Source organism: Solanum tuberosum, unplaced genomic scaffold (assembly GCF_000226075.1).
Source record: "Solanum tuberosum cultivar DM 1-3 516 R44 unplaced genomic scaffold, SolTub_3.0 scf00048, whole genome shotgun sequence".
In the NCBI taxonomy this organism is placed as follows: Eukaryota; Viridiplantae; Streptophyta; class Magnoliopsida; order Solanales; family Solanaceae; genus Solanum; species Solanum tuberosum.
The window spans coordinates 1,927,330-1,947,309 of NW_006238976.1; the positions used below are offsets into that span (position 1 = coordinate 1,927,330).

Here is a 19,980-nt window from a genome sequence, read left to right on the forward strand (position 1 = left end):
GGTGGGGGTGGGGGGTTTTGGTGGGGTGGTTTTAGGTGGGGGTGGGTTGTTTGACAAAAAATGGGACCCAACAAGAAAGGACGGATCTGACGAGGAATGGTGTTGTCAAAAAAGCCTTTTTTCCAAAGTCTATACTTTGGATTTACAACTATATACTACTGTTGGTAAATGTATCAAGGTATCGGGTTGGGTCGGGCTGACCCGGAATTGGATCGAACCAAATCGGTTTTTGCCCGAGCCAGACCGGCTCATATAGAAGGGTAGGATTGGGTTGGGTTGAGTTATATAACAAATTGGTTGTGCTGACCCAAAAATAGATCGAATATGATTTTTGCCCGGCTCGAGTCTAGACCGACTCATATAGAGGGATAGGGTTGGGTTGGATTGAGCGTCCTCGATAAAATACTATTAGATGCAGAATTGGTCAATCGAATCGGTTCAACCCGATTCAATAGTTAGCTTTAAGTTCATATTTTTTTTAAAAATGGGTTAGCTCGATTCAATAAACTCGGTCTCGCACGAATCGAAGTAAATCATATTAATTCAGTTCCAGTTGGAGACGATCTCCCAACTTGGTAATGAACTTGGACTTCAAATCGGTCGAGTTGATTTTTTCTTGAACCAATCATCCGGCTCGGTCTTAAATACATTTAGTATCAATTCAGTCTTGAACATGGCGATAATAGAATTTTAATTTACTAAACGAGTTTATAATATAAAGAACAAATAAATAAAGTTGATTCAATATATACTATATATACATTATTAAAAATAATTAAACCCTATATACAATAATAATGTAACTTTTCGAAAGAAGGTAATTTGGATGAATCATTTCCATCTTTTAGCTTCACCTCCGGTCAGTAGAAGAATAATTAAATAGTTGAAATTCTTTCACTTTTCATTAAATATATCGAGTTTCAATTTTTAAAATAAAATACTTTAATCAAGAGAACTTTATATACACTTCAGTGGATAAATACAATAAAAAAATTATTAATTAAGCTAATAAACTTCAGATGCCAAATGATTAAACGAAAGGAAAAAAAAAAGAAGGTATTGACTATTGAGTATCGATTTTCCTCTTGATTCATCGTGGATATCGGCAGTTGAGTTGACACAATGTTATACATGTGTTATGGAAAGTGCGACGGGATGGCTTCGGATTTATGTGAATTTTCACAACCGCTCCATCTCATTTGTCATCCCTAGATATAATTAATATTTTTTCACGTTGAAATGACAAAAAAAAATAAAAAAATAGTACGTGAATTCAAGAAGGAAAAATAAAAATATTTTTGGAGTAGATAGAGTACTTAATATGGAATAAAAGATGTGGTACTTTATAATTTTATTAGTATTAATATACATGTAGTAATGATGTAATTAAGTTGATGTGGTTGTAGAGCCAACTTTGCTCATAATTCTTGTAATAATTGTTTTGAGTTTAAAGATTTATAGACGGTGTAATTAACGGTTAATCAATTAAATTTTTTATTTATTAATAGTACTTGTATGTAAACGAAATTAAAACTACAATTATACGTGCCATTATTATTATTAATCATATGGCAACCAAAGTTGTTGTGCTCATAATTTATTGGACTTTATATTTATTCCATCCAGTTATTGCAATTTTGGTATAAACTTTAATTGTTTTATGTTTCCTTTTTTGATAGGGTTGTCATTAATTAATTAATAAAATTATATATGGAATTTTGTTTCCTTAATTTTCTCCTTTTTTTTTCTTCAAGAATTCATAGTGGCATATAATATCTTTGACTTAAAATTACAAAATTGAGATTCTATATGCCTTAAACCTTTAATTTTACCTACTATAGTACTAGAATGAATACGATATACACCAAACATGCATACGTAACGTGGAAAAAAAATATATATAGAGGCTACCAAGATAATTGACAATTTCAACTAATAAAAAGCCTATCAACCTAACAAAAAAAATAAAAATAAAGGAGACTTTATATTAATATTTATGGACCCAAAATTATCAATAGATTCTTCAAGCACGTTAAAATTTTATCTAGAGTCACTCCACTAATTAGAAACTACATGAGCAAACTGCAAAGACATAACTTGTATCCATCCGCTTTATATTCATTGAACAATACACCATAGAAAAAAAACAAACATACCAATCCCATTATTTGATACATATGAAACTCATACATCAATGATTTTTTTTTTCTACAAAATGATTGATATAATTAGATAATATCTCAATCTCCAAAAGGACTAGTGAGTTGACTAAAATGACACTACATTTGGTTCTTTCAACATCAGTCCAAAAATACACTCTTTTGTTAGTACTTATGGGCACATGCTTCCATGTGAGAAACCATACTATGAATGACTTTTGATCTCTCTTTCACACATATTGATCTTATAACCTTGTACCAAATTCTAGATATTTTTGTTTCAAATATTATTTCTTCCAAAATTAAATAAAAAATGCAAATACTAACCTACTAAATATTCTGGTGATCAAGGGCGGAGCTAGAGGGGTGAAATTCAGTATCAAAGACTTGCAAATTTCTAGTGAAAGTTTCTGAAAGAGGTCTATCAAAGCTTTAATATATGGACATATAGTTTGTTGAAAATCCAATCTTTTTCAAAAAGATTTGGTAGAAATTCATGTGTTTTTAGTAGGGAAGGGGGGCTTAATTGGAAACGAAGCTAGAAACATGCTTCCAAATCCATTTATCGTACTTGCTCGAGGTTGTTTCCATAGTGTTATGTAAGCTTAACTTAGTCCACTCTTTAACTAGGAATTCAATCCAGGGAAGATGACTTAGATGAGGGTTTTCGATTGGGGTTGAAGTCGTAAATCGTAATAAAATAATTGTAAGAAAATCCGTTGAATTGAATTGTTCATAATGTACTTGCTAGCTTTATATATACAAAGATTTTTATGTTTATATGGTATATGTTAAACTATTTTAATGAAAAATCTGGCTTTGCTACTGTTGATAATTTAATCATTTTATCTTCTTAGCATATATAAATTAACTTATAAACTCATATTAGGAAACTACTAGAATATGCAAATTGCTTGTTGCAACAACATTTAAGGAATGGCCTACATATACAATGTTTAATGATGTTACTTCTCTTACTTATGATGTTTGGTGGATATATGGCTTAAAATAATAAGTTCACAAAGTCATTTTGTTTAAGTATTGTTTAATTCATTTCATTTATTTTTTGGACCCACAATTAATTATATGTACATGCTTCTCATCCATGTTTTATTATTCCTCAAAAAAGTGGATGAGGAAAATAATTGTTGTCATTTCTTAGTGAGTATATATTTTTAGTGAATCATAAAGCTATCCAAAGTACATATTATGATTTGACAATTGTCTTCTTTTAAGCAGCATGTCTCCCATCCAACAATAGGAAATAAAATTGACTACACCAAACTAACTTTTATTATCGTCACCTACGATATAAAATAAATTCACGTTTCTTTAATCGAACAAATTTTAGAAAAAAAAACGTGTCAAAAATGTTCTTTAACTCAATCTCTTTTCTTCGCGGAGCCATATTACTCTAGTATAATTTTCATAATAATCTTGATTTAAATCTAAATTTTTTTAGTGATTATTAATCATGTAATCTATGCTAAGCACATGCACTAGGAATCCACCTGGAAAGTGTTCAAAAGAAGTATGATTAGGTTAATTGCACAGTTTTTTATTACTCATCATAATTAGACCCATAATCAGCCAAAAATTAAAAATAAAAAGAATAAACTTTGTTTTCTTGCTTAGTTATTTTTGCAAAACCAAGGTGGCCTACACCATTAAACAATTAATTTATTATCAATCAAGCATATGCTTCTTAATTGTTTATTCTCTTTGGTTTGAAAATTTTCAAACTTTTACATAATCCAAGAGAGGTTAATCCAACTTTGCTAATTAATTAAAAAAATAATTCTAGCTCAGTTCTCAAAAACCATGTGTGGTAAATTTTTATAAACAGTAAAAGACAAACTCATTAGTCATTCAGTAACTATATTTTGTTTTTAACATGTCTAAATTAACTAATTAATTAAAGGATCACCACCAAAGAATGTGACGGATGAAGCTGCTCCTTCCTTAATCAGAGTTTTTGAGTTTGTGTCTTGTATATGAAAAAATCCTTGACAGGGAGAGCTTCCTCCGACTTTGCAACACGAATTCGAAATAATCGAACTCCAATACGAGTACCGGACATTAAAGAACCATCATTTTGTTAATTTCTATTTATTGATATTTTAATCGAATAGAATAATACAATATGAAGAAAGAAAAAAAAAGGAAACAAATATTGATGGATCATAATGGATATAACCTAACACTTTCTCAATTTTGTTTCACCATTTAAAAAAAAAAGGAGAGTTGTCATTAATGAAGAACTAGTATTATTTTTGTTCAAAGGGGGGACCAAAACTTAGTTTTATATTTTTGTTAGGACCATTTCTATCTATATGTTTAGATACGAATGAGACTTCTTCACCTTTAATTTGAAATTTCTGGTTGGAGTCTTGATAAAGAAAAAACTCTTATAGGAAAGCCTTTTTTCATAATAAGTTTTATGCGATACAAATATAAATTAGTAATAAAAGGCTATAACCTTGAAGGAGTTGAACATGGAAGCATGTTTCTTTTTTGTAACTAAATTAGAGACAGCCATGTCTTTTTTTATCTTGTCTTAATTAAAGTATTTTTCTATTGTTTTTGTTTAAATAGATAAAAGAAATTAACAATTAGATTGATTAAATTTTTGTTTGATAATATAAATATAAATTAAGATTATATCATGTATGCACATCTTATATATTGGTGAAGAAAGATTCTTGTATTAGCAATGTGTCCTATTAGCTCTTATGGTCAGCATTTTATTATATTCAATAAGTGCATTTCATAGGTGTTTTAATTATTAGTTTAAAAAATATACATTTTCTCACAAAATGTAGAATGTTGATTTTCCCCCCCAAATAGTTAATAGGTGAATAAGAAAATTATCTCAATAGTATTAAGAGTTGGGATATATCCTTTTTAGGATGTTTCATTTCCACCTGTCGTGATATTTTTCTACATTATAAGAAAATTATCATCTAAAAACAAAAAAAATAAGTAAATAAATTATTTGTTTTTCTAAAAAAAAAACAAGAAAATATTTTGTAGGAAAAATATTTGACAAAACACCCTTGTGGACCTTTGGAAGTGTAAATTGGTCAACAAAAGGAATTGAAATGTCTAATAAATAATTTAATTTGACTGTAAAGTGTCAAAATATTTTCTATTTGAAGTGAAACAGTAATGGATGGGCTGTCTCATTATTTCAAGCATAATCTACTATAATTTTTTCTTCCTTCCTCTTAAATGCTAATTCAAAATTTAAACTCGATAGAAAGATTTTACCAATAAATTCATTGTATTTTAAAATTATAATATCAAAATTTATATATATTGAAATTATAGCAATCTTTTATATATGTATTTATATGCTCCATGTAAAAAACTATTGGATTTGAATGAACTCGTTGCCGAGCTACATAAGCTATTACAATTGAATTTGGTGAATAAGTGGGAAAACTTTGATCTATATAATGTGTGTTCGATGTGAATGATAATATATATTTTTTAGAAAAATAGATTCATATTTGATTTTCCTTGACATATGGAGACTAGATTACATGATTAAAAAGATTCATATTTTATGCTATGAAAACTAATCAAAGAGGAGAAAAGAGCTTAAACTCGACTTCAAAAATATTGGAGAAACTACATAATTAGACATACTCTATTACCATATATACTATTATTACCTATATTTTTAAAATATTACGTATCTTATCACCAATTAAGAGTTTCCTACCATCTATTGATGAAGATACACTTATATACACATATTTTTGCTATGAGATACACTAAAATAGGGAGAGAGGCGAGCAAGATTTGATGTATCCCAGATACATATGAGAGTGGTGAGCGAGACGGAAGAGAGGCGAGGAGGGCGAGCGAGATTTATTATGTATCCCAGATACGTATGAGAGTGTTAGCAAAATAGGAGAAAGGTGAGGGGGGGGGGTGGGCGAGATTTGTTATGTATTCCAGATACATATGAGAGTGTGAGCGAGACATGAGAGAGCGAGATTTGTTGTGTATCCCAGATACATGCGAATCCACTTGGATACAATGTATTAGAACAAATTACACTTAATTTTGACCCATTGTAATCCTAGATACATGTATTTGGACGAATCTAGACATATCAAAATCTGGTAAGATACGTAATATTACAAACTAGAGTGTATCTAAGTAATTACTAACTCTTAAAGTATAGTTTCAATTGCCTTTCTCCACTTTATTTGCATGAAAATGGGCCTGAAGCCCAATGGTCTACGCAAGAATATTACCAATAAATAAAAAGAGATTACATGTTGTGCCATTTGTTCTTGTTTCTTTGCAATCATGTTATAAGCCCACACTTTATAAAGATTGGGCCGTGTGGATTATCCAGTTATCATATTCATTTTTTACAACCTTTTATTGCCAATTTAACCTATAAAGTTGTCATGTTGTGTCATTTTGTCAAAAGTAATTATACCAAAGTTAATTGCATTGCATTATATTGTCTTTCTAAAACAAACGTCTCAGGAAGACGTCAGGTATCAATTGCTCAACAATAAAGATAAATTTAAATATAATTTATACTACGTTTCATTCCAATTGCGTGCAAAGGTTTCAATAATAATAGAACATACAAATCAATTATTTTTATTTCCAAAAAGTATTTGTAATTACTTAAAACCCATTGATACAACACGTTGTCAGTTTTATATTGAATGAAGTTAGTTATTACCTTAAACACTTCGACCAACTACTATTTAGCCCATGATATATACACTATCATCATACACTATCCAATTATATTTTTAGCCCACTTTTTGTTGTTTATATGTTTCCTCTAAACCTAAATATAAAAAAAATCGATACAAGAAAAGAGCAAAAAAAAGCAATAAAACGAACCAACCGCAAAAATAACCCAATCCAATTATAATTATCTTAACAAATGGGACCCCTCTTTTTCTTGAAAAAACAAATAGAGAAAATCTGAATTTTACTGAAAATATCTAGTACTCCACTATAAAAAGATTATAGAAGAAATCGTTTCGTGTTCTTGTTGATCAACCCTTTTGCAAATCATCAATAGAGGTAAAACCACTAATACTAAATTTTGATTTTTTTTAGATTTATTTTTTTGATTTTAGATGTCCATTTTATTGATTTTTTCTAGTCCATGTTATTAGATTATCCATATATCTCCCAAACCCTTTTAAGAGCCATTGCTTCTCTTATATCATTTGGCTTAGTAGATTGTAGGAGTAGGAATAGTCTTTTCTTGATCTGAGGGGTTTTTGGTTTGCTTTTCCCAAATTAAGTCACTTGGGGTTGGTTTGTAACTTGTAAAGATTGAATCTTTATAGATTTTTTCATCTGGGGTTGGCTTATATTTTGTGAAGATTGAATCTTTATAGGAATTTTCATCTGGGGTTGGCTTATGTTTTGTGAAGATTGAATCTTGTAGGATTTACTTACCTGGGGTTGCCTTATATTTTGTAAAGATTGAAGCTTTATAGGATTTTTTTGTTAATCTGGGGTTGGCTTATGTTTTGTGAAGAGTTGTATTTAGAATGTTAGATTAGTGAACTATATCTGCCTTCTGGGTTTGGCTGTGAAGATTGAACCTAACTATTATTATCAACAGTAGATTACTTAGGTCTTGTGTGGTTTGCCGATGGCTCGGTTGATTCTGCCTTGCAAGGGTTCGAGTTTGTCGAAGACGTGTCTCTTGGGTTTGATCTCCAATGCTCCTGTGATTATTCAACTCCCTTTTCTTCATTCTATTAGCAAATAATGAAAAAACTGTCAGTGGTGTTAGTTATTTGAGAGTCAAGTAGTGGTATAGGTCTTGTGATAAACTGTGTGGTTTTGCACCAACTGGACAAGTGATATTTTCCAGCTATATCGTTGTTGCTGTTACCTAATCAAGTACTTAGAGAGGCACAATCTTATTCAATCCCTATCTTTGGCACTGGGAAAGGCTTATCCTTCTAGATTCTGGCTTTATGTAGTACTTATAATTGGTTTTAGTCTTTCTCCCACAGTTCTATTTTAATTCATTTGAGTTTCAGACTTTCTTTAGGTGTCTTATTCTTTGTCTAGCTTCTTTCATGTGCTAATGGTGTCTTTTGAAGTATATATAGTTAGTGTAAGCTAGCTTTTAATGACTTGATTTCGCCTAAGAATTGATTTCTATTCTCTCTCTGTAGTTTCAAGCAAGTTGCCGTGTATCTTCAGTTGGGCGCTCGAGGGATATCTGCAGATATAAACAATACCTCACTTTGGAGGTTTGTGAATATTTCTTGGCTGGCTTCTGCAATAAGCATTGATTATCTGCTTTTGGTTTTAATGCATTGTCTTACTTTGTCTAGTGCATGTTTTTCTCTTTTCTTATATTCAACTATTCTGCTTTTTTAACTAGGTTACGCATTGGAGGAGGTGTCAAATCCCGCGTTTTCCATTAGTTGTAAGCAATTATGTCCAGATTATAATGTACTTTATATTTTGCCAATAATGTTTTTTCTATGCTGACGTTTGTTTTGTATATTTGTATGTTTCCCAGCAACCTAGAAGAATTGACCGGAGATTAATCTGTTCAGTTGCAACTGAACCTCTACCAAAAGAAGTTGAAGAATCCAAGATGGAAGCACCAAAGGAAATCTTTCTGAAGGATTACAAACAACCTGATTACTATTTTGACACGGTATATCCCTTGATTCTTCTTCTATCTAGGTGAAGGTTTGGATTTTCTTCAAGTTTTGTGTCTAAATCAAATTACTATTTTAGTTGGATCTGAAATTCGCACTGGGTGAGGAAAGTACTATTGTCGCTTCCAAAATTGCTGTCAACCCCAGAGTTGAAGGTACATCTTGTTACCCCTTCGGATTTTCTTATTTTTATCTGCAATTCGTTTCGTGAAAAAAATAAAATGGAATCATCCACAACACACTTTTTTCTTTCACATTTCGCTGGGTTGATATACTTAAACTAAACGATACATCCTTCTTGCCTGATTGAAGTTTCTCAAAACTTTGATAGTTGTATTTATTCCAGAACTCACAATGTGTTGCTAATATATCTTGAACAGGTCAGTCTTCCCCACTTGTCCTAGATGGGCGAGATCTGAAGTTGCAATCAGTTAAGATCAATGGCAATCCGCTGAAGGTACCTATATCAGAGTCTTGCTCCTAGAACGTGCAAAGATGTCTTTTAATTTTTACATAATATGTCACCATGATGATACTTTTACTCATACATGATGCACCTAATGTGTTTTAGGAGGAAGATTTCCACGTGGACTCGCGCCACCTGACTCTGAAATCCCCTCCAAGTAGCAAATTCACCTTGGAGATTGTGACAGAAATATATCCTCACAAGAACACATCCTTAGAGGTGAAATAGAAGGGCAGGATTTTGTCTTGTTTATAATTTTTTCTTGCACTTCGAATTTTAGTAGCACTGTGAAATGGGTTTGTGGTGACATTATCTATATTTACTTCAGGGTCTTTACAAGTCATCAGGGAATTTCTGCACCCAATGTGAGGCTGAGGGTTTCCGTAAGATTACGTTCTATCAGGTATGCCTTCTTTTTATTGTTTGGCCTCTAGGATGTTATCGTCTTTTCTTGAAATGCTTGCTAATGGCTGTCATTTTCTCCATTAGGATCGCCCTGACATTATGGCAAAATACACTTGTCGCATAGAGGCAGACAAATCCCTGTACCCTGTATTGTTGTCAAATGGAAACCTTATAGAGCAAGGAGATCTTGAGGTACATTTGGATTTTCCTGTACTATTTGTTGAAAGTTGTTTTCTAGTAACCCTTATGCAACTCATCAAATTATTATTCTCTTTTTTTTTTAGCAGGGGGGAAAGCATTTTACTCTTTGGGAGGATCCTTTCAAGAAGCCCAGTTATCTTTTTGCGTTGGTTGCTGGTCAGTTGGAGAGCAGAGATGACACATTTACAACCTGTTCAGGCCGTAAGGTCTCCCTTAGAATTTGGACCCCTGCACAAGATCTGCCCAAGACAGAACATGCCATGTATTCTCTCAAGGCAGCTATGAAGTGGGATGAAGATGTGAGATTTTAGTTTCTTTGATGTACATCAAGCTAATTATCTTTGTTGTCTTATGGTCTTATGACAATTTCTTTGTTAAAATTTTCAAACAGGTTTTCGGGCGGGAGTATGACCTGGATCTTTTTAATATTGTTGCTGTTCCAGATTTTAACATGTTAGTTCTCTGTTTTCTTCACTTTGTCATTTTTTATTCTTTGACATTTTTCTTTTCTTCTCTTTGTTTATCCACTCTCCTAATTTTTTCTATGGATAATAACTGGTTTTTTTCATTTCATTTCCAGGGGAGCGATGGAAAACAAGAGCTTGAATGTATGAGATTTGAGATGTTATTGCATTGTATTGTTCTGTTTATGACTTTTCCTTAACCATCACCTAATTATTTGACTTTGTTTTCAACAGATATTCAATTCCAAGCTTGTCCTGGCATCCCCAGAAACTGCAACAGATGCTGATTATGCGGCAATATTGGGTGTGATTGGACATGAGGTGTGTGATATGTTTTCATAAGCTATTGAAATTTATGAACTTTATTTTGCTTACTGATTCTTGAATACTGAGCAAATCACCATTTCTTGTCCATGTTGCAGTACTTCCACAATTGGACAGGCAACAGGTTTGTCCATAACCCAATCTTTCCTTCTCACAGAAAATAAAAAGCTGTTTAATATAGTAGCTATGTATTCCATTATATTACTGTTTGTATCTTCTAGGTCTTTTGGTGTATAATGGACGATTATATACTCAAATTCCTGAAAACACATCAGGAGTTATTAGCCTATTCTTTAAAAATTACTGTAGCTCTCTATTGTTGCTACTTCTGATGAGAAATAAAGTTTCATATGTTAATTTCAAAAACACTTGAAGTTTAAACTTATTTCTTGAATACAAGGCAGTGTACTTGTTTGCTGTGTACTTTGAGAGTATTCTCGTTGTTAGAAACTTCTATTAACTATTGAGCTCAATGCAGAGTTACATGTCGTGACTGGTTCCAGCTCAGTTTAAAGGAAGGACTTACTGTTTTCCGTGATCAGGTTGGATTTATTCCTGTAGATGATGGGTACACGAACAATTTTCTGGTAGCCTTAGCTAATAAGGTTCTTGAATGATTCATGCAGGAGTTTTCGTCTGATTTGGGAAGCCGTCCTGTGAAAAGAATTGCTGATGTTTCAAAGCTTCGAATGTATCAGTTCCCGCAGGTTCAAAGAGTTCTTCTAGTTCTTTTCATTATAATATTCCTACTTCTTATATATATATGGATTGCCAAATCAAAATGCTCCACAATGAGCTACTGAATTGTGGATGACTAGTTAAATTTGCTAACTATTATCATTTTGTAGGATGCTGGTCCAATGGCTCATCCTGTACGGCCTCATTCTTATATAAAGGTAGATAATCTCTTTGAATACGGATGATCCTTGTTTAGAAATGCTGGCCCCACCTTCTTGGAAAATTTTCTCATTCTTTTTCTCTCTTTTTATGTTGACAGATGGATAACTTCTACACAGGCAAGTTTCAGTCAACTGTCTGCATTGAAGAGGAGTTTTAATTTCTTTTGAGCCCAATTTTGATGATTATTTTTGTTACTGATTGTTACTGATGTTTGGTTGTGACGGCTGGTCTGGCTTTGAATATTCATGGACATGCAGTTACGGTATGATCCTGATAATTCTGTTTTTTCAGTGTTCTAACTTTCATGTCCTGGTACCTTTAGTCTCCCAAGGTATTTATTAACTATTGTTCCTTTGTTCCATTTTCTCTTTTGCAGGTATATGAGAAGGTAATGCTCTTCCTCCCTTGCCCCTCCTCATGTGGCATTTTGTGCCTCTCTTTTTTTCTCCCTTTCCCGTGCCACCACATCCATGACCTTGAAACCATTTTGTGTTTTGACTCACCATTGGTTTAATCACTATTTCCGTTATCAGGGAGCTGAAGTGGTCAGGATGTACAAAACCTTGTTAGGGAGCCAAGGATTTAGAAAAGTAAGAAAATGATAATGTCTTGCCTATTTTTGTAGTACTGACAAATGATTTCCGAACTTCAGAGTCTCAAGAATCTGATATACCCCCTTTTCTCTTCAGGGCACAGATTTATATTTCGAGAGGCATGATGGTCAAGCAGTAACATGTGAAGACTTTTTTGCTGCCATGCGAGATGCCAACAATGCAGATTTTGCTAATTTCTTGTTATGGTAACCAACTCTTCCTTCCTGCCAGTTGAGCCAGAATTCGTGATTCCCTTCGAAGTTAAGCTTTTAAATGAAACATAATTGCAGGTACTCGCAAGCTGGGACACCTGTAGTGAAGGTTACAACAAATTATAATGCTGAACGGCGCACTTTCTCCCTCAAGTTTAGGTAAAAATCATTAAATGGATTTTTGTTTAAATGTACTAACCTTTATCGTTTAGGCTTGACATATTTGATCTAATGTTTTCCCAGTCAAGAGGTGCCTCCAACCCCCGGCCAGTCTGCAAAAGAACCTATGTTTATTCCTGTTGCAGTAGGTCTACTGGATTCAAGTGGTAAGGACATGCCTCTATCTTCCGTTCATCATGATGGGAAATTGGAGAGTTTTGCGAGCAGTGGTCAAAACGTATACACCACAGTTCTCCGCGTAACGAAGGTTAGCCTTGAAGTTTTGATGGACTGGTGTAGTCAATTCCACTTAATTAAACTATATATATGCAAAGCCCAATGCTAACTTTGATCAAATATATATGCTTATCCGACATTTTGTTCCTCCTATGACGTAATAAGGATGTAATAATGGATTTTTTTCTTGTACTGTGCAGAAGGAGGAGGAATTTGTGTTCAATGACGTATCTGAGAGGCCAACACCATCTATATTACGAGGCTTCAGTGCTCCCATCAGGCTTGAGTCTGATCTCACTGATAACGATCTACTTTTTCTTCTTGCTCATGATTCTGATGAGTTTAACCGGTGCGTATTTTCTAAGTCTCTCGTTCAATACATTTTAGCTGATCGCAAATTTTAATAGTCAAAGATTAATATGATCCATCTCTTAGGTGGGAGGCGGGACAAGTGTTGGCAAGGAAGTTGATGCTCAGCCTGGTAGCTGATTTCCAACAGAACAAGGCTTTGGTTCTTAACCCTCAGTTTTTGCAGGGGATCAAAAGCATACTCACCGACTCAAGCTTGGATAAGGTGCTCGCCCACCTCTTTTATTGTAGATATTTATGTTTCATGTCGGAAGAAAAATATTTCGCTAATTACTGTTGTATTCTCTCAGGAATTCATTGCAAAGGCAATAACTTTGCCAGGTATAGGAGAAATCATGGACATGATGACAGTTGCTGATCCAGATGCCGTTCATGCAGTCCGAACTTTCATCAGGAAGCAACTGGCTTCTGAATTGAAACAAGAGTTCCTTATCACTGTAATCATCTCTCAAACTCTAAAAATGTTACTTTTCTCAATTAACTTGAAAACGTTCTTAATGAAAATAAACCTTGAAATGCACTTTGCAGGCTAAAAACAACAGGAGCTCTGGTGCTTATGAGTTTGATCATAACAATATGGCACGGCGTGCTCTTAAAAATATTGCTCTTGGTCTGTTTGTCTTCTTATCTCTCTGGATAGAGTGTTATTAGAATTTGACAAATTACAATTCCACTGACCTATTTTGTCTGCAGCTTATCTTGGATTGCTTGAAGACTCAGAAATCACAGAACTTCTATTGAATGAATACAGAAACGCCACAAACATGACAGATCAGTTTGCAGCTTTAGTGGCTATCGATCAGCAACCTGCAATTCGTGAAGAAATTTTGGCTGATTTCTATAACAAGTGGCAGGATGATTACTTGGTACATCTCTATGCCTCTAATACCTGCACTATTGCTTGATATTATCTATGACTGTAATTCTTGCCTACCAGACCTGTTCTTGCCTTCAAATTGTTGAGTAACCTGCATGACGTTGAATCATTCATAACTAAGTCAAAAATTAATTTTTTTTTTATCTCACTCTATTTATCCTTAGGTTGTGAACAAGTGGCTTGCTCTTCAAGCTATGTCAGACATGCCGGGTAATGTTGAGAATGTCAAGAAACTTCTAAACCATACAGCCTTTGACCTACGTAATCCAAATAAGGTATGTTCTTTCGAGTTTGATGTCTTTCGTACTCTTCAAAAAAAGCCACTGGATGTGCCGGATCCTCCAAAAGGCCCCTTTTGGAGGATCTAACATGGGTACGGCAACATTAGCAACATATAGCTTTCTAGTTTATGTCAATTACAAGACATGATGTTTTATTTTGGACAAATGCACAGGTTTATTCGTTGATCGGAGGATTTTGTGGTTCACCTGTCAACTTCCATAGCAAGGATGGCTCCGGGTACAAGTTCTTGGGAGAACTAGTGGTGAAGCTTGACAAGATGAATCCACAGGTCTCTTAAATTGTTCTTTATACAATTTACCAATGAATCACAAAACGTTTTTGTTCATACATGTTGAATTTCTAATTTATTCAGAAGTAATTCACGAGACATGCACCTCTCCTTCTCAACACTCTCATATCTTCTTGAAATAAACAACTAGAAAGAAATGCTTGAACACAACTACTGACATTTTTCGATTTTCTATACACATGATCCATCTTGGTCAATCCGACCTTGAACTATAGGACGGTTTTCCAGTAGTATGAGAGTGTATCTTAGTTTTTTTTCTTCTAATGGATGGCAGGTGGCTTCACGAATGGTTTCAGCGTTCTCTAGGTGGAAACGTTATGATGAAACACGACAAAGTCTCGCGAAGGTTAGTAGTTGCTTCCTCAGACGTTATTCTGGGGAACTAAAATTCGAGTGTTGTGTTTGCATAGAAAGGAGGGAACTAAAGAAATATGTTGTTGTGTTAAACAGGAACAATTGGAGATGATCTTGTCTACTGAGGGACTCTCAGAGAATGTATTCGAAATTGCATCGAAGAGCTTGGCAGCTTGATTTGATTTGTAATTTTAATTTTTTTGGTTTCATTTTTCAGTTATTCAAACAGTTCTATTTATTCTAAAGTCTATAATTATGTAATGGTTTCAGTAAACATTAAAACTAGTTCACAAACTTAGTTTAATGTTGAGTTCAGCTCTTATGAATAAATCCTTTTTGTTATATTTAATATTTATACCTGCAATTTGCATTAAAACTAGTTCACAAACTAGTTCAATTTTCGTTCTCAATTCGTACAAGTAATGCATTTTATAGTGTATACTTGGAACTTAAAAGTACCCTATATTAAATGTTTACATTATTATAAATAATTATTTTAAATTATTTATTAATTTATAAAGTTGAGATTTCATTGTAAACTAAGTTGCTCGAAAAGTTTGATGTTCCTAGAGCTATAAAGGCTGCATATTATTAGAATTTTGGGCTTTACACTAAGTTTACTCGACTAAACTTTTTTATTGTGAGATTTCTATAGTTGAAAGTAGAGGTGTATGAAATCGAACGTAAACTTTTTTATTGTGAGATTTCTATAGTTGAAAGTAGAGGTGTATGAAATCGAACGTAAACTTTTTTATTGTGAGATTTCTATAGTTGAAAGTAGAGGTGTATGAAATCGAACGTAAACTTTTTTATTGTGAGATTTCTATAGTTGAAAGTAGAGGTGTATGAAATCGAACGTAAACTTTTTTATTGTGAGATTTCTATAGTTGAAAGTAGAGGTGTATGAAATCGAACGTAAACTTTTTTATTGTGAGATTTCTATAGTTGAAAGTAGAGGTGTATGAAATCGAACGTAAACTTTTTTATTGTGAGATTTCTATAGTTGAAAGTAGAGGTGTATGAAATCGAACGTAAACTTTTTTATTGTGAGATTTCTATAGTTGAAAGTAGAGGTGTATGAAATCGAACGTAAACTTTTTTATTGTGAGATTTCTATAGTTGAAAGTAGAGGTGTATGAAATCGAACCAAATTGTAAATTGCGTCAAAACGAAAAATAAAATAAAAATATCGAATAGTGTATATCATTGGAATATCAGCTACATTCTAAAGCAAACTCAGACTACATTTGGGCCATTTTTAGGCTATCTCAACTCACAAGTTTTGGGCCGAATGGAATATACAATTTTACGGGAAAATTGTATATAATAGCAAACTATTAATTCAAATTAAATGTTATAATCATAGTTTGATTTAATTGTACCCCATAGAAAACTGTTGCTATTTCACCTCTCTCCTGGTGAATCTCGCTCACTACTCTCGTTCTCACTGGGCAGTCTCCCTCGCCTCTCTCGCTTTTATACAAACACAAATGTATAAAATGCGTTTGTGTTTGTATAAAGCAAGAGAAAATTGTGTATATACATATATTTTCGTTCCCCTCTCTCAGATCTCTCTCACTTTATACAAACACAAATGTATACATTGCGTTTGTGTTTGTATAAAGCGAGAAAAAATTGTATATACAAATAGAAATGCATATATTTTGTCCTATACACTTATGATTATACAAATACGATCTTCCCCTGCCCAGTTTTATTTTGTCTTTCTCTCATTTTTGCTTTATACAAAATTGATTATACAATTGATTCTTTTGTATATGTATACCGAAACATATTATACAATTGCTTTCTTTTGTATATGTATAGCGAAATATACATATTTATGTTTGCTATGGAGTACAATTATGCAAACTATAGCTATAGCATACAAATATGATTTTTATGTTTGCTATATGTGAAAGTTATAAACCCAATGTTTTAGCCCATTTGTAAGTCCAATATCATCCAGCCCCTTTACCAACTTAATGGACTTCTTGTGCCCAATATCCCAGCCCAAATCTTGCGAACCGACCTAACTAGAATTATGTATATTCCAAAAAGTTTGTCTAGTTATACATTGAACAACTCGATAATGTGTATCCCCTCGAAAATATAGAGCTAAAAAATAGGGTAAATCTGTGGGTCATGTAATACAAAATAAATAAATAAATAGTCGAAAACGTGAATTTTAACTATATAGTGCCAATATTTAAAAGGTTTGTTATTTTATGTCATATACCATGCCAACAGAAAATATAAGGGAGGTGGGCCTAAGGCCCAAAGGAGTGAGATTGGGCTTGAAAGCTCAATTACTCTATTTGTTCGTACTTGAGATAGTATTGATTTTACTAAACATTTTGGCAAGTTTCTCAGTATTTTTAACGATTAAATTCGATAACTTTAATTCTCACTAAAATTAGACCGTTAAATATCTAATCAAATTCACATGTTCAAAATTATAGAGATTTTTATGTCATTTTAATACATAAAAACCTAAACTTTATACACGCGCACAATTACACTGACAACATGATTATTTTTGTGGACACAAACAAAATAATTAAAAAATGAAAGTAAACTTATGAAAGTATTTTAGACATGCATAACTAGAAAGAAAAAACTTATATATATATTATTTTGGTATAAAAATTAAGTACCATGGTGGTAGTAATCTACAAGACATGGATTTATGTGTTCTCACCAGGTCCACCATAAAGTATATAATGTTGAAACTTTCCTGGACTAGCATGTGGATAGTCTAGAATTTTGTATAGATTAGTATCGTCGACATGTGTGATTACTCTATCTACGTCTATCATTTCACCTTTAGCATTTAAAACTTGAAGTCCGCTGCAATAAGCATCATAAGTTGTGTCGTTAACGGGGAAAAAACTCGATCCCATTGGAGGTTCAGGTACACCTGGTGGGCTATATACTACTCCTCCCCATTCAACATCCGTAGCAAAGCTAGTCAAGCTAGTGAAGATCTGTTGAGGCCAGAAACCAACTTTTATATGATTATCTTCCATGAGAAGCCACCAGTTTCCATTGACTAGATCCTTATATATTTAGAAAAACAATGTATTAGTTATATATATTTCAACTATTAATTATTGAAATAAATTAAAAGAAGCACTAAAAGAAAACATAGCATGTACCCGACTGATCCCCATTTCGTCTTCCAATGATGTATTATCTCCACGATGTGAAACTTGATCGTATAACATATCAACGGGTATCTCAGGGCTTACTATAACAAAACCAGGACATAATATATTGAAACAATGTTTTTTACCGGCCTACAAAACATGAATAGATATCACATTTACAAGATAAATATATAAATTGAGGTACATAGATAAGTCAAAAAATTATTAATTCTACAAAATTGAGAAATGAATAATTAAAGTAAATTATAAAAACATACTTGAAAATGTATAAAAAGCCTTGTTTGAGTATTTCCATAGAGTATTGGGTCCACCTACAATTTGAAAGAAAGATATCATGATGACTTTAATTGATAGTTATTTTCACACTTAGAAACTTTTAAAATTAAGATAAAATAACTAATTAAGTTGTCCACGAGCTTAGACTTACTCTCCAACCAACTTGTATAATATCTTGTTCTTTTTGAATTTTCAATCGACATGCACTATGTTGTTGACCTTCAACATGAGGATTCCATATACTAGCTGACATTCCACCTCCCGCAAACTTATTATTTGGATTAATTGGAGTTCGAGCTATTGCAACCTGTATGTAATAAATATTATTTCATTAACTTGTAATGTATATTTTCTCGTAAATCTTAATTTTATCTATATATCTTTGAGTAAAATATAAGTCTATAGAAATAGTGGATGAATGAAAGAGAATTTGAGAATTCATTTTAAAAAGTTACAGATATATATCTTTTGACAGCTAGATTATAATGACCAATGTATACACTATTAGTGTATATATTGTGTATAAATATGTATATCATATGCATGAAATATATATATATATATATATATATATAGTTTTATACACTACCGATACATTTTGTATATATTTTATAATTTGATGAGCGAATATTTAGGACTCATAATTAACACAAATAATTTGTTGTCAATACTCCTAATAAACCCAACTCAAATTGGGAAATTTAAATATTTTTATTTCATGTAAACCTAACTAAAAAAAACAAAGAAAAAACAATGAAAGCATATTTCAATATATATATTTAATATTATGTTTCAAATTCAATTAAAGGACAAAGAACACAATAAAAAATGAGAAGAGGAATTGATATATTTTTGTACCTTATATCCTTGTGAAGAGCTGTATATTCCTTTTTGCTCACTATTATTGTTAGACTGTTTAGAGAATAAAATATATATGAGATTACAAAAGTATAATAAATTAAATATATTTTACACATGAAGCCTCAATTTTTCTAAATTGTAATTTTTGAGTTTTTTTAAACTAGTATTCTATAAATAGATCTATAGATTTCTAAATTCTTAAGTGAATTAGTCAAGCTAAAATAATAAATTTGTGTAACATTATCTTACCGTAGCCCATCGATCATCAAATATGACATTTTCTGGTGGAGGCATACTTCTTTGTCTAATAAGATCTTCTTTTGTAATTCGCTTAATTGGAACTGTTCCAAGGGGACAACCTTTACCTTTTAACCACATCCTTGACGACGGAGTAGTTGATGAGTTTTCTGATTTTTTCTCTGTTCTGAATAAAGTAGGTTTCATCTGTATATTCAGAACATAAATTGTGAATATCACAGATATATGCGTATTTGAAAAGATCAACATAAAATATACATTCAAGAGACATGCCTGAGGATGAAAACTATGATTCTTCAGTAACGGATGATCGAATGCAGGTTGTTTATAGAAATCCACACAATTATATATATCTCCATATATAGTCTGTGAATCAAAAACACATATACAATGTTCACTCAAAAGAATTACATGCTTATG

The 19,980-nt window shown here is 32.4% G+C and overlaps 1 protein-coding gene across 4 annotated transcripts; it reads left to right on the forward strand.

Moving 5' to 3' along the window:
- Positions 1-7,117: 7,117 nt before the first annotated feature.
- LOC102592985 (puromycin-sensitive aminopeptidase) lies at positions 7,118-15,344 on the forward strand. 4 transcript variants are annotated; one of them, XM_006343901.2, is made up of 33 exons: positions 7,118-7,226; positions 8,345-8,422; positions 8,557-8,601; positions 8,698-8,838; positions 8,922-8,997; positions 9,223-9,299; positions 9,414-9,527; positions 9,637-9,711; positions 9,798-9,905; positions 9,998-10,213; positions 10,306-10,367; positions 10,495-10,522; positions 10,613-10,699; positions 10,801-10,826; positions 11,181-11,244; positions 11,329-11,409; positions 11,551-11,598; positions 11,700-11,718; positions 11,860-11,864; positions 11,979-11,990; positions 12,136-12,192; positions 12,292-12,401; positions 12,486-12,566; positions 12,651-12,834; positions 13,004-13,152; positions 13,239-13,377; positions 13,463-13,609; positions 13,701-13,782; positions 13,866-14,038; positions 14,214-14,324; positions 14,504-14,620; positions 14,916-14,987; positions 15,092-15,344. In XM_006343901.2, exons 4-33 carry the CDS (start codon positions 8,776-8,778, stop codon positions 15,170-15,172), a joined length of 2,664 nt encoding a protein of 887 aa, XP_006343963.1. In that variant the 5' UTR covers positions 7,118-7,226; positions 8,345-8,422; positions 8,557-8,601; positions 8,698-8,775; the 3' UTR covers positions 15,173-15,344. The 4 variants fall into 4 exon arrangements, with proteins under 4 accessions (XP_006343963.1, XP_006343961.1, XP_006343962.1 ...); XM_006343899.2 differs by lacking the exon at positions 7,118-7,226 and adding an exon at positions 7,356-7,887; XM_006343900.2 differs by lacking the exon at positions 7,118-7,226 and adding an exon at positions 7,357-7,887 and having other exon boundaries at positions 10,001-10,213.
- Positions 15,345-19,980: the final 4,636 nt, after the last annotated feature.

Bases quoted from the DNA above. Each gene is read 5' to 3' on its own strand.
- LOC102592985 (XM_006343899.2), top strand. From the start codon at position 7,810: ATGGCTCGGTTGATTCTGCCTTGCAAGGGTTCGAGTTTGTCGAAGACG. The intron at 12,567-12,650 runs GTAAAAATCATT...ATGTTTTCCCAG, and splicing joins ACTTTCTCCCTCAAGTTTAG to TCAAGAGGTGCCTCCAACCC. The intron at 14,325-14,503 runs GTATGTTCTTTC...ACAAATGCACAG, and splicing joins ACCTACGTAATCCAAATAAG to GTTTATTCGTTGATCGGAGG.